Source organism: Sinohyriopsis cumingii, chromosome 17 (assembly GCF_028554795.1).
Source record: "Sinohyriopsis cumingii isolate HCF-2022 chromosome 17, ASM2855479v2, whole genome shotgun sequence".
Classification (NCBI taxonomy): Eukaryota; Metazoa; Mollusca; class Bivalvia; order Unionida; family Unionidae; genus Sinohyriopsis; species Sinohyriopsis cumingii.
In genome coordinates, this window is record NC_142977.1 from 58,308,854 (window position 1) to 58,322,797 (window position 13,944).

The 13,944-nt window shown below is 36.0% G+C and overlaps 1 protein-coding gene across 1 annotated transcript in view; it reads right to left on the minus strand.

The window, feature by feature from the left end:
- Window positions 1–13,944, minus strand: part of LOC149778840 (uncharacterized) — a 114,449-nt gene that overhangs the window by 37,337 nt on the left and 63,168 nt on the right. Inside the window, exons 14-17 of the mRNA XM_089939592.1 lie at window positions 10,039–10,130; window positions 4,773–4,888; window positions 3,074–3,136; window positions 195–348 (exon numbers count right to left, since the gene is read on the minus strand). Of these exons, the coding sequence (XP_089795718.1) occupies window positions 195–348; window positions 3,074–3,136; window positions 4,773–4,888; window positions 10,039–10,130 (425 nt within the window). The remainder of the gene's footprint in view (window positions 1–194; window positions 349–3,073; window positions 3,137–4,772; window positions 4,889–10,038; window positions 10,131–13,944) is intronic.

Consider the following 13,944-nt stretch of genomic DNA (forward strand, 5'->3'; position numbering starts at 1 on the left):
CAAAGGAGTCAAAGGGGTGGTGGTTTGTTGCAGAATGAATGTGAAACATCCCATGTATGAGCAGAATCCACCAAAGGTTAAACAAATAAACAAATTAAAAATTAGCCAAAACTTTAACAAAACTGCTGATGCTGTCACCCGCAAAAAAGAATGAAGGTAACACAAATGTCAGCTTGATGAAACTTTTAACCCACCTGTTTCTTTGTCAATCTGCTGCCTTATATAATCCATTTCTGATATCTCCATGTTGGAGTCTCTAATTCTGTTAGCAATCTCCTGTAGCTCTTGTTGGAATTCCTCAGTTGCCGATTCTCGTACACTCTTGACCGTGTCAGATGCTATCTTGATCTACAGTATCATCAGAATACCATGTAAAAATTTTAATTAGCAACAAGTGGACATGAAATTTATGAAATGGTTTTGAAGAATAGTACATGCCATGAACTGAGTGAATAAGATTCTATGGATCACATGACTGCAAACAGTGAAAAATATTATACGAAATTGCTATGTGACAATACTAAGTGTTATGAATGTATATCTATTACATATAATATTGTAACTGTATAAATCACATGGCTTTTCTAAACCAACAATAAAATTGTCAAACACTATTAAAGTATAATGTTCATTATATGGATGCTAAACAATATTCAGGTTTATTTTGGGGGGTGGGGTGGATTTGGATGGGTGCTGATATGGTTTGGTTCTGATATTTGTAGGGGATTTTTGTTTTGGTGATTCATTTGTTTTCATTTCATTTGTTTATTTGTTTGATTTGGTGGTTTCTGGCACAGAAACACAAGTAGGCTATTTTGTGCCGAGGTAATTGGTGAAAAGTAACTTGACACACTATGGCAGGTAAAATTGCTGATCTGATGATAGGATTCAAACTCATGCCCTGTCAGTTGCTAGTCAGGCACTCTAACCACTCAGCAACTATGGCTCATGCCTCCATCAGTGACTTTTTATGACATGCAGAGGAGAAGGTCTATGCTAAATTCCAGTCAACCAATATTTTACATTTAGGTCTTCTTATTCAAACATCAGATATGAAACTATATGACTTTCACAAAGCTGAAAAACTAGTAAACTAAGCATAATAAATAAAGGGTATAATATCACATCCAGTGCAAATGTGTCAAGTTGAACAAAATCAGGTCAAATTTTCCTCATAAAGTTTTAGCAATCAAAATTCAAGTGCATCAATAAAATCTTTTTTATAAAGAATCAAAACTTTGTTGCAAGCATGAAATTTCTGCCAAAGAAATAAATTAAAAGGAAACAGTTTGTTGCTTGTTGGTCTTAAAAACACTTTGAACACATACTGGCCATATCATGCAAAGGAAATGGGAGCTAAGCGCCCTCCCTAGTGTATCCCCTAGGGGTACAAGACTGAGAGTCAAAAATCCCTTGTCACCAAAACGGAGTTCAGATTGAGTAAAAATCAAACCTTGGTGTCAAAACTTGGGGTCAAAGTTAAAATCTGGGGGTGTCTGATGCACAAATGTGGGTAAAACGAAACACTACTTTCCCAAGGACACAATGAGGCTGGCCTAGGTGGGTATCAAACCTTGAAACCATCACATTATGAGTCTGAAGCCCTACCAACTGAAATACCGCAGTTCCCTAAAAGGAGATAGACATCGTTTTTGCATGGTACAGACCTTCATGCAAAGTAATGCACATTTAAGTTATCAATAATGTTAATGCTGAGAAAATACAACAAAAATATCTTGCTTAAAACATTCTCTAGATAATGCATATCACCCACTGTACACTATTGTCAAAAGCAATATGTGTGTGTGATTTTGATTTTTAACGTAGCTTTAACAATTTTTCAGTCATATCACTACGATGTCTGCAATGTGGCAGTTTATAGTGATGTCTAGCACTGAGGCATCATGCCGCAGACATGTAGCATGATGTCCCACCCAGTCACATTATCCTGACACCAGGTTGACCAGTCCTAACACTAACCTCTTAATGCTGAACGCCAAGTGAGGCAGCTGTTAGTACCATTTCAAAGCAATATAAAACATTGATCAACGATAGCAACATGGATGCTCAATCAAACAACTATCATATTCAGTGCTTGATTGGATTTTAGAATTTAAAGAAATTATTCAAAAATAAAACTTTAAAAAAACCAAGGCAAATGTATCTATATGTACAAAAGAAAATGCAAATATTTTAAAACAATAAAGGCCTCTGCCTATAATTTAGTCAACACATGTAATGTAATTTCAAAAATGTTCTTCTAAATAAAATGTACAGGAATTCAGCAAGAAAACTGAATTCACAACTTATTTCATAATACAAACTATCATTTAATGTGGAATAAATCAAACTGATCATTAGTTTATAAATATTTGATATTGTGACTACAAAACATTCACAGATGGAAGAAAATCTGACAATACTACTGTAGCATGCTACCCGGTCTAGATCTTACAATGGACTCTCTCATACTAACCTAACTTCTAGATTTTCTCAGATTTTTCTATCCTCCCTATAACTGTTCCTGACAGTGACATATTACAATCTTTTCCAAGATCACAAGGTCATTAACCTTACATCTGAAGCCTATAACAGTATCACTGCCTAGAGAACACGCACAAGCCAGCCTCTGTCCTTATCAGATTGTCTCTCCATTTTATGGCACCATTAGACAAACATAATGACCTAGTGTGACCTCTATCACTTAACAGGCTAGCTTTGGGAACTGTTTACAAAGTCAGCAAATATACCTTGCTACACTATGAAGCCTTATTTAAAGTACAGTGCATGCTCAACATGATGCTATTCATGGCCACAATTTTTTGAGGCAGTGCTATATTCAGAGGCTCTACATCGCTTGTTTTAATTATTTTTTTTGTGTGTGAACATTTTACAGCACAGTAATTCTTTTAATATTTTACTGTGCTGTGCAGATCACTGTGCCTTGCTCAAGGACAAAATCATTCTTGCTGATCTAATGGCAAGAACTGAACCTATACCCTTCTGGTCATAAACCCAATGCTTTAACCACTTTGCTACAAATGTTCACCATTTACATCAAACATAGTATTACCTCTTGAATTTTCTTGAGCTTCTCTTTGCTGAAGGATGACAGTAACTGATCTTTCACATAGTCCTGAAAGTAAAAACAATCGCAGTCTACATGTGATCACTGAATCTAATACCCCACAAGTCGTTATTATGATCATGCTTTCTGAGTGCACAGGGAAGACAGGAATTCCTGGTATAAGTGGGTAATATTTTCAGACATATAGCATTAATTTACCAAAATACTGACTGAATACAGCAACCAATGCAAGATATGTCACTCTCAGAAACTTTAAGACTACATTTTTACCTTTGAAATGGCAACAACTTTGTCAGCTAATACCAAGAAACTAATACTTGTGTCTTGGTTAAAAAATGTATTCAAAAAATGTGATGCCATTCATTTAAGAGTTGTCTAAAATAGGCTGATGGTAATAATTTTCTTCAAATATTTAGGAAAATATTCATTTACAGGTTTTCTGGACTTGACTTCTGATTTTAGATACTAATTTGATGATTGTTACACACCCTTTACTGCACTTGTGTCTTATCTTGTTGGTTCGAGAGTTATTCAGATTGAATGTAACTTTGTTTGGTACTATACTGTATACACTTGTTAGTAATTCAACTGCAAACTGCACATATCCAGATCTGCCAGTGCATTATATGCCGGCAAATCTGGGTCTGTGCAGTTGTCAGGGGTAGTCAGTAAAGCAAACAGCACAGACCCGGATCTGCAGGTGGATTATGTTATGGCAGACTACATAAGTGAGTATGGCATGTATTAACATAAATTAAGCTGTCTAAATCTCAAATTTGGTCTTGATTAAGATGAGTTATCCTTTATACTAATATGATGATTCACATTAGCATGCAAAACCTTTGTGGGAGGATTCTGTATTGATGCAGTAGGGATATTTAGTAACAAGAATTCCCTGAAGGGACTGATGCTCTGTTGACTCGAAACAATTTCCTGGAATTCACGATATGTTGTTGTTGTTGTGGGGTTTAACGCCATTTTCAGCACACAATAGGCTATACATGGTGGCCAGTATTAATGGTGGAAGAAGAAACCGGGAAAATCCCAGAAAGAACCACCGACCCACGAGAAGCTGCTGGCAAGCTTTCTCCCATTACCACTTGAGCCGAATCTAAGACTCCATGATATGTAGTATACCTATTCAGTTAGATTAAATTTAGGTCCATATAAGTAGAGCTATCATGTAGAAACCAATAATGCCATTTCCACTGACCTTGATCTTTGACCTATCAACCGCAATCTCAATAGGGAGCTGCCCATCCTCAAGTTTGATGCAACTATGAAACTTAAATATTAAAAATTGGGTCTGCGAAATGTGAAGAAAATTGATTTATGTGGAACCCAAATTGGCACTATTAGTTCCAATAACCATGACTAATTTACCTGTGAGCCTGAAAATCAATAGAGAAGTTCTTCTAGCAAAAAGTAAACAACTTATGAAATTTTATGAAAATTAGATCCAGGAAATGTGACTTGTAGAAGGCAAATTATGTAACCGATCATGAGATTTTGTTGTCTCTGCCAATCCCAACATTGTTTTTTATTTTCATTATCTCGATCTGTTAACATCCCCAGGCTCAACAAAAATCAAACAATGCATCCCAACAAGAGTTGTTCTAATAATATTTTGTGCAGCAGTTGAAAGACTGAAACATTATGATCTTTAGGGATCTTTTTCACTTACTGGCTTTTTCTCCATTTCATCTGTCCATTTTTGCCATTCCTGAAGACGGCGATATCTCTGTAACACCTGGTTATCTGTTCTGCCCTCTAGCATGGCAGCTATCTCAGACCACTTTCCTATGAATAATGAAAAAATACATCAATAAATATCCACGAGTTTAGCCCCACCTCTATCTTTTCACAAAAAGTTGGAGATATAGTTTTTGGCAGTATTTTGATGCTGGCTTCAATGTCGTCTAAAATCGCCTCTAGTCAGCAAACATTAAAACCATATTAAAATTTATTACTAATAACCTGTTGGCATTATGTACCAAACAGCAGTATAGCAAAAATGATCAAAAATGTTGAGTATGCTTGTGTTGAGGGTGAAGGGTATACAAAGTGACAGTCAAATGTATAGTAATGCTGTTAGATTATGTAAATTGTTTTTTTTTAACACAGCATGGAATTTTTACATTTCATTATGTTCGATAATATTTTAAACAGTAAATAATATTATACCAAACTTTGACTGAAACAAACACATTTCTTCAAAAATGTACTAATCCAAATAAAATAGACACTATTCAGTCATGTGATGTGCATTTCCTACTGAAAGTATTTCATGAGTTTAGATTGTTTGAGATCGTATCATTCTTGTTCTTTTAATGCTTTTACCAAAGTTCTTTTCTCAGCTGCATAATTATCAAGGGCTCAATCTCCTGGCATTCAAGCCACATCAGTCCTTTCTTGAATGCAAATATGGCTTTTGAAACAGCATGGGATGTTTGTACAAAGTTCTCCTGGTCAATAATTAGTAGATTCTATTAATCAGGATGGAAATTTACTTTTTTTTGGTGCCTAAGAAAAACTGGACAAAGTCAGCATCAGTTACATTTGACAGTTGGGCAATCCTCATCAATTTTGAATCAGTGCTGAACATCATCAAATGAGTTAAAATGTTTCCATAGAACAACTTTAGCTTCTTCAACATTCCCCTCCATGAATCACTTAAAATCAGCTTCTTCAACATCCCCCTCCACGAATCACTTAAAATCACAATCCTATTCACAAGTTAAATTTTGTTTTTCCTGGATGTCTCAATTGTGAGAATAAAAATGTCTAATTCACTCATAAATACTGACAAGACCGAACTCACTTTTAAATCTGATTTCACTGAAAAGTGACATTCATTAAATATACCTTATTGGTACTGTATCTATATTATGCAATGAACATCTATCTCTTTTGGGCTGCACTGCAACAGATTACAGAAATCAATATTTTGGCTGAATACAATGGTGGCTAGTCAGAGTTAAAAACAAGTTCCATCCAATCAAGTAAAATATTTGTTTAATGTAATGATTTTCCCAATTTTTTTAAATTAAAATTTGTCAAATTTTTATTTTGGGGTCTACAGCATTACTGTTATATCCGGAGGGGCGTTATAGCAGGCACATTTTAACAGGGGTGAGCTGTATCACCATTCAATTATTTTCTCCTTGACAGGTTAGTAAACTTGCTGAAGATGACAGTAATTTCTGCAAAAGTCTTTCAAACATTGACCATAATTTGTGCAAATCATTGTGGACAAGACTGCTACATTGGTTTATTTAATTGATTTATATATATTAGATCAATCAAATTCAAACTTTATTTAGTTCTATTGATCTCAACATATATATGTATAATTATATTCCCAAGAAAAATAACTTTGATAGAATTTGCAACTTGTATACCGAGCTCTAGATAAGAATTTAATAAGCTGGTTATTTTACTCCCAACTTTAAAACTGGTTAAAGCAGTACTAAGGTCATACCTATTAAAAAATCACTGGTCTGTTGTTAAACTGGTACTATGGTCATATCTATTAAACAATCACTGGTCTGTAGTTAAACTGATACTATGGTCATATCTATTAAACAATCACTGGTCTGTAGTTAAACTGGTACAAAGGTCATATCTATTAAACAATCACTGGTCTGTAGTTAAACTGGTACTATGGTCATATCTATTAAACAATCACTGGTCTGTAGTTAAACTGATACTATGGTCATATCTACTAAATAATCACTGGTCTGTAGTTAAACTGGTACTATGGTCAGATCTATTAAACAATCACTGGTCTGTAGTTAAACTGGTACTATGGTCATATTTATTAAACAATCACTAGTCTGTAGTTAAACTGGTACTAAGGTCATATCTATTAAACAATCACTGGTCTGTAGTTAAACTGGTAATAAGGTCATATCTATTAAACAAACACCAGTCCTGAGGTTAGAGTCCCAGGCTTGGCCAATGTGGGTATGTGAGAAAGCTTGCTGTTAGCTTCTTGTGGGTCGGTGGTTCATTCCAGGGTTTTCCCTGGTTCCTCCTCCACCATTTACACTGGCTGCCATGTATAGCTTATCTTGTGCTGAAAAATGGTGTTAAACCCTATAACAACAACAACAACAGTCCTGAGGTCATATCTATTAAACAATCACATGTCTAGAGTAAAACCAGAGCGAGGTCATATTTATAAAAAAAAATCACTGGTCTGTAGTCAAACCAATCCTGAGGTCATATTTATTAAACAATCACTGGTCTGTAGTCAAACCAATTCAGAAGTCATATCAATTAAATAATCACTGGTCTATAGTCAAAATAATCTTGAGGTCATATTTATTAAACAATCACTGGTCTGAAGTCAAAACAATCTTGAGGTCATATTTATTAAACAAATACTGGTCTGTAGTCAAACCAATCCTGAGGTGATATTTATTAAACAATCACTGGTCTGTAGTCAAACCAGAGTGAGGTCATATTTATTAAACAATCACTCACTTATAGTCAAACCAATCCTGAGGTCATATTTATTAAACAATCAATGGTCTGTAGTCAAACCAATCCTGAGGTCACATTTATTATACAATCACTGGTCTGTAGTCAAACCAATCCAGAAGTCATATTTATTAAACAATCACTGGTCTGTAGTTAAACCAATCCAGAAGTCATATCAATTAAATAATCACTGGTCTGTAGTCAAAACCATCCTGAGGTCATATTTATTAAACAATCACTGGTCTGTAGTCAAACCAATCCTGAGGTCATATTTATTATACAATCACTGGTCTGTAGTCAAACCAATCCTGAGATCATATTTATTAAACAATCACTGGTCTGTAGTCAAACCAATCCAGAAGTCATATCAATTAAATAATCACTGGTCTGTAATCAAAACAATCCTGAGGTCATATTTATTAAACAATCAATGGTCTGTAGTCAAACCAATCCTAAGGTCATATTTATTTATTAAACAAAAACTGGTCTGTAGTCAAACCAGAGTGAGGTCATATTTATTAAACAATCACTCGTTTGTAGTCAAACCAATCCAGAAGTCATATCAATTAAATAATCACTGGTCTGTAGTCAAAACAATCCTGAGGTCATATTTATTAAACAATCAATGGTGTGTAGTCAAACCAATCCTGAGGTCACATTTATTATACAATCACTGGTCTGTAGTCAAACCAATCCAGAAGTCATATTTATTAAACAATCACTGGTCTGTAGTTAAACCAATCCATAAGTCATATCAATTAAATAATCACTGGTCTGTAGTCAAACCAATCCTGAGGTCATATTTGTTAAACAATTACTGGTTTGTAGTCAAACCAATCCTGAGGTCATATTTGTTAAACAATTACTGGTCTGTAGTCAAACCAATCCTGAGGTCATATTTATTAAACAATCACTGGTCTGTAGTCAAACCAATCCAGAAGTCATATCAATTAAATAATCACTGGTCTGTAGTCAAAACAATCCTGAGGTCATATTTATTAAACAATCAATGGTCTGTAGTCAAACAAATCCTGAGGTCATATTTATTAAACAATAAATGGTCTGTAGTTAAACCAATCCTGAGGTCATATTTATTTATTAAACAATCACTGGTCTGTAGTCAAACCAATCCAGAAGTCATATCAATTAAATAATCACTGGTCTGTAGTCAAAACAATCTTGAGGTCATATTTATTAAACAATCACTGGTCTGTAGTCAGGCCAGTCCTGAGGTCATATTTATTATACAATCACTGATCTGTAGTCAAGCCAGAGCAAAGTCATATTTATTGAAAAAACACTGGTCTGTAGTCAGACCAATCCTTAGGTCATATTTATTAATCACTGGTTTGTAGTCAAACCAGTTCTGATGTCATATCTATTCAACAAACAATGGTCTGTAGTCAAACCAAACAAACACTGGTCTGTAGTCAAACCAATCCTGAGGTCATATTTAGTAATCACTGGTCTGTAGTCAAATCAGTTCTGATGTCATATCTATTAAACAATCTCTGGTCTGTAGTCAAACCAATCCTGAGGTCATATCTATTAAACAATCATTGGACTAAACAATAACTGTCAAAGTCTCAATAGCAAATTAACAGAAGACAAGAATCTATAGTAAGCACTACTTGTCTTGAGAGACCACCTTTCTAGTCTCTAAAGAGGCTGCATTGTACATGCTTTATTATTCTCATCTTTTCAAAACAGTATGGTGGATGCTGTGATACTCTTGAGCTGTCCATCCCCTTATCTGTTACAATATATTCAAAATAGCTGGACGAAATTCATTAAACTCTGTAGTTAATTTGCCTAAATGGTAATTAACTGTGGGAGGGGTGTCATTCTTTGTTTCCACCTGTAGAGTCCCTGGGAAGGGGCTCAATGGTCAAACATGCCAAAATTTCCATTACAATGATGGTTGCAAATATTTTCCAACCAAGACATGTGGCATAAGTGCTGGATTTTGCATTATAACCCATGGATCGCTGTCCTTGATGAAGTTGGTAGGATGGGGGTGGTATAGTGTTTCTTGTTTTTTTCAATATGCAGTAAAAAGCAAGAGCATTTGTAATGGCAAGCTACTACAACTACTCAATTTGTAACAGAAATAGGACTGGACAATTAACTGATTTATTGCAAGAAAGCTCAGTACAATATACAAGGGCAATGGTCTAAGTTAAAAAAGGGCCATAACTCTGGATGTTTACCACAATATATTGCATACTAAATTTGATGGACGTATACTCAATATAAAGTCTCAGATCAAATTTGGTTTCAACCCATGTCTGTCCCAAATTACTGAATGGAAATAAAACTGATGATGGATGCAGCTGTCATAATGATATGAGAAGAAACAAACATTGGTAACATAATATGACCTTTCCAAGATGGCGAGGCCATAAAAAATAGGGCAATATGATACAGTCATACAAGACTTTTGTATGATAAATGAGATTATTTACCTCCCTTTTCCTGAACTAGCTCCAACAGTTTCTTATCTTCATCATAGGACCAACTCCTGTGCTTCAATTTTGGATTTAGACTGTTGTTCCATCTGCAACAAAAAAAACATCACTTACAATAACATCCTATTTACATTCATAATAACAAAATATATTAGTTTTCCATATTACAAAATATAATAACAACACATTACATAACATATCACATCATAAAATATAATATCTGTGGCATCTGAATTACTTAAAAGTCATTTTGCTATTTTCTAGGTTTGATTTAATAAAATAATACATTTTAACAAGGCTTGCAAAATATAGAATTATCCAACTTGTTTCATAAATTTGAAATGAAATGAATATTAATACAATATTCTCTTTGTATACATACCTTGCATGGATAAATATGGAGCCCAAAGAAAGAAAAAAATGTAATATCAACAAGGTCATGGACTGTATGTCAACCTGATGCAATAGCAACTAGGCCATGGACTGCATGTCAACTTGATTTAATAGCAACAAGGTCATGGACTGCATGTCAACTTGGGTGGCGCTCTACAGTTTTGTATTTTGCATAGGGTTAGAATTTTAAGGAAAAAGAATTTCCCAGGATTTCTTCACTGGTTATACTGGCTATATAATAAAGACTTTATATATCTTAGGTGTTGTTAAAAGAACCTTTAATTCCCTTTATTTTGACATGTGGTTGATGGGTGTAATTTAGGTTCTAGAGTATACAGCTTGGGCTCACTTAAGATGTGCTCGTATAAAAACACTGCTAGTTCCGCATGGTCATTTTCACTTCCTGGACTTCAGAGGTAAACTGTAGAAAAAAGAGCTGATAACTGTTTTTACTTTTCAGATATTTTGTAATTGGTTCATTGCACTTTCAGTAGCTGCTATTGTCTACTTCATCAAAATTCGTTTTTTCCCTATTTTAATAACTGCTAAAATTAGTGTACTTTTGATTAATTCTGGATAATTTGTCAAGCACATGGGAGCATCTATTTTGTTGTACCGTGTGCTTAGATCATGTACAATTTCCACAAGCACATTATCTGAAGAAATGTCAGCCACATTACATAAAAGTAGCATAGAGGTATGCCAACATTATCTCTACTGTGCATGTTATAAATGCAAACAATTTCACCTTACATACATCACTCTCTGAAAAGTACATAAACACTGGTGAGCGCCCCCTTGATGTAATAGCAACAGCCATGGATTGCATGTTAACCTGATGTAACAGCAACCAATGGACTGCACTTCAACATGATGTAATAGCAACAAGGCCATGGACTGCATGTTAACCAGATGTAACAGCAACAATGCCATGGACTGCATGTCAACCTGATGTAACAGCAACAAGGCCATGGACTGCATGTTAACCGCATGTAATAGCAACAATGCCATGGACTGCATGTCAACCTGATGTAACAGTAACAATGCCATGGACTGCATGTTAACCAGATGTAATAGCAACAAGGCCATGGACTGCATGTTAACCTGATGTAACAGCAACAAGGCCATGGACTGCATGTTAACCAGATGTAATAGCAACAAGGCCATGGACTGCATGTTAACCAGATGTAATCGCAACAATGCCATGGACTGCATGTCAACCAGATGTAATAGCAACAAGGCCATGGACTGCATGTTAACCAGATGTAACAGCAACAATGCCATGGGCTGCATGTTAACCTGATGTAACAGCAACAAGGCAATGGACTGCATGTTAACCAGATGTAATAGCAACAAGGCCATGGACTGCATGTTAACCAGATGTAATAGCAACAAGGTCATGGACTGCATGTTAACCAGATGTAATAGCAACAATGCCATGGACTGCATGTTAACCAGATGTAATAGCAACAATGCCATGGACTGCATGTCAACCAGATGTAATAGCAACAATGCCATGGACTGCATGTTAACCAGATGTAATAGCAACAATGCCATGGACTGCATGTTAACCAGATGTAATAGCAACAAGGCCATGGACTGCATGTTAACCAGATGTAATAGCAACAATGCCATGGACTGTATGTTAACCAGATGTAATAGCAACAATGCCATGGACTGCATGTTAACCAGATGTAATAGCAACAAGGCCATGGACTGCATGTTAACAAGATGTAACAGCAACAATGCCATGGGCTGCATGTTAACCTGATGTAACAGCAACAAGGCCATGGACTGCATGTTAACCAGATGTAATAGCAACAATGCCATGGACTGCATGTTAACCAGTTGTAATAGCAAAAATGCCATGGACTGCATGTTAACCAGATGTAATAGCAACAATGCCATGGACTGCATGTTAAACAGATGTAATAGCAACAATGCCATGGACTGCATGTTAACCAGATGTAACAGCAACAAGGCCATGGACTACATGTTAACCAGATGTAATAGCAACAATGCCATGGACTGCATGTTAACCAGATGTAATAGCAGCAGTGCCATGGACTGCATGTCAACCTGATGTAACAGCAACAAGGCCATGGGCTGCATGTTAACTGGATGTAATAGCAACAATGTCATGGACTGCATGTAAACCTTATGTAACAGCAACAGCCATGGTTTGCATGTCATCTTGATGTAATAGCAACAAGGCCATATATTGCATGTTAACTTGATCTAACATCAACAAGGTCATGGACTACACGTCAACCTGATGTAATAGCAACATGCCCATGGACTGCATGTCAACCTGAGGAATAGCATCAAGGCTATGGACTGCATGTCAACTTGATGTAATAGCAACAAGGCCATGGACTGCATATCAACTTAATGTAATAGCAAAAAGGCCATGGACTGCATGTCAGCCTGATGTAATAGCATCAATGCCATGGACTGCATGTCAACTTGATGTAACAACATCAAGGCCATGGACTGCATGTCAGCCTGATGTAATAGCATCAAGGACATGGACTGCATGTCAACTTGATGTAATAGCATCAAGGCCATGGACTGCATGTCAGCCTGATGTAGTAGCATCAAGGCCATGGACTGCATGTCAATTTGATGTAATAACATCAAGGCCATAGACTGCATGTCAACTTGATGTAATAGCATCAAGGCCATGGACTGCATGTCAGCCTGATGTAATAGCATTAAGGCCATGGACTGCATGTCAGCCTGATTTCATAGCATCAAGGCCATGGACTGCATGTCAGCCTGATGTAATAGCATCAAGGCCATGGACTGCATGTCAACTTGATGTAATAGCATCAAGGCCATGGACTGCACGTCAGCCTGATTTCATAGCATCAAGGCCATGGACTGCATGTCAACTTGATGTAATAACATCAAGGCCATGGACTGCATGTCAGCCTGATGTAATAGCATCAAGGCCATAGACTCCAAGTCAACCTGATGTAATAGCATCAAGGCCATGGACTGCATGTCAACCGGAGTTAACAGCAACAATGTTCAAAGCAAGTATGTAAATCTGATAACCTTCACCCCAGTTCAACAAGGTAACAAAGTCTGTTTCAAATGAACTGTTCCTGTTTCATAATGAGACAGGAGCAAAGTTAATAAGGGGGTTGTGTGAATTTATTGTATATACTCACTTATATGCCCAGTTCAACCGCAAACTGCACAGAGCCAGATCTGCCAGCAAATAATGCACACAAAAGAAAACCTGATCTTCCAACACATTGTGCAATGCCAAATCTGGGTCTATATTGTTTGCATTTGGACTTGATTTGTGAGTATATATGGCAGGCAAATTAAAATTTCAAAAACCACTGACATCAGGAAGGTAATCCATATGGCTTGATTTACAACTGTGCTGAGTTTGACAAAATTAGATACTGTAATCTGCATACATACATACATACATACATACATACATACATATAGACATACATACATACATACATACAAACATACATACATACATAT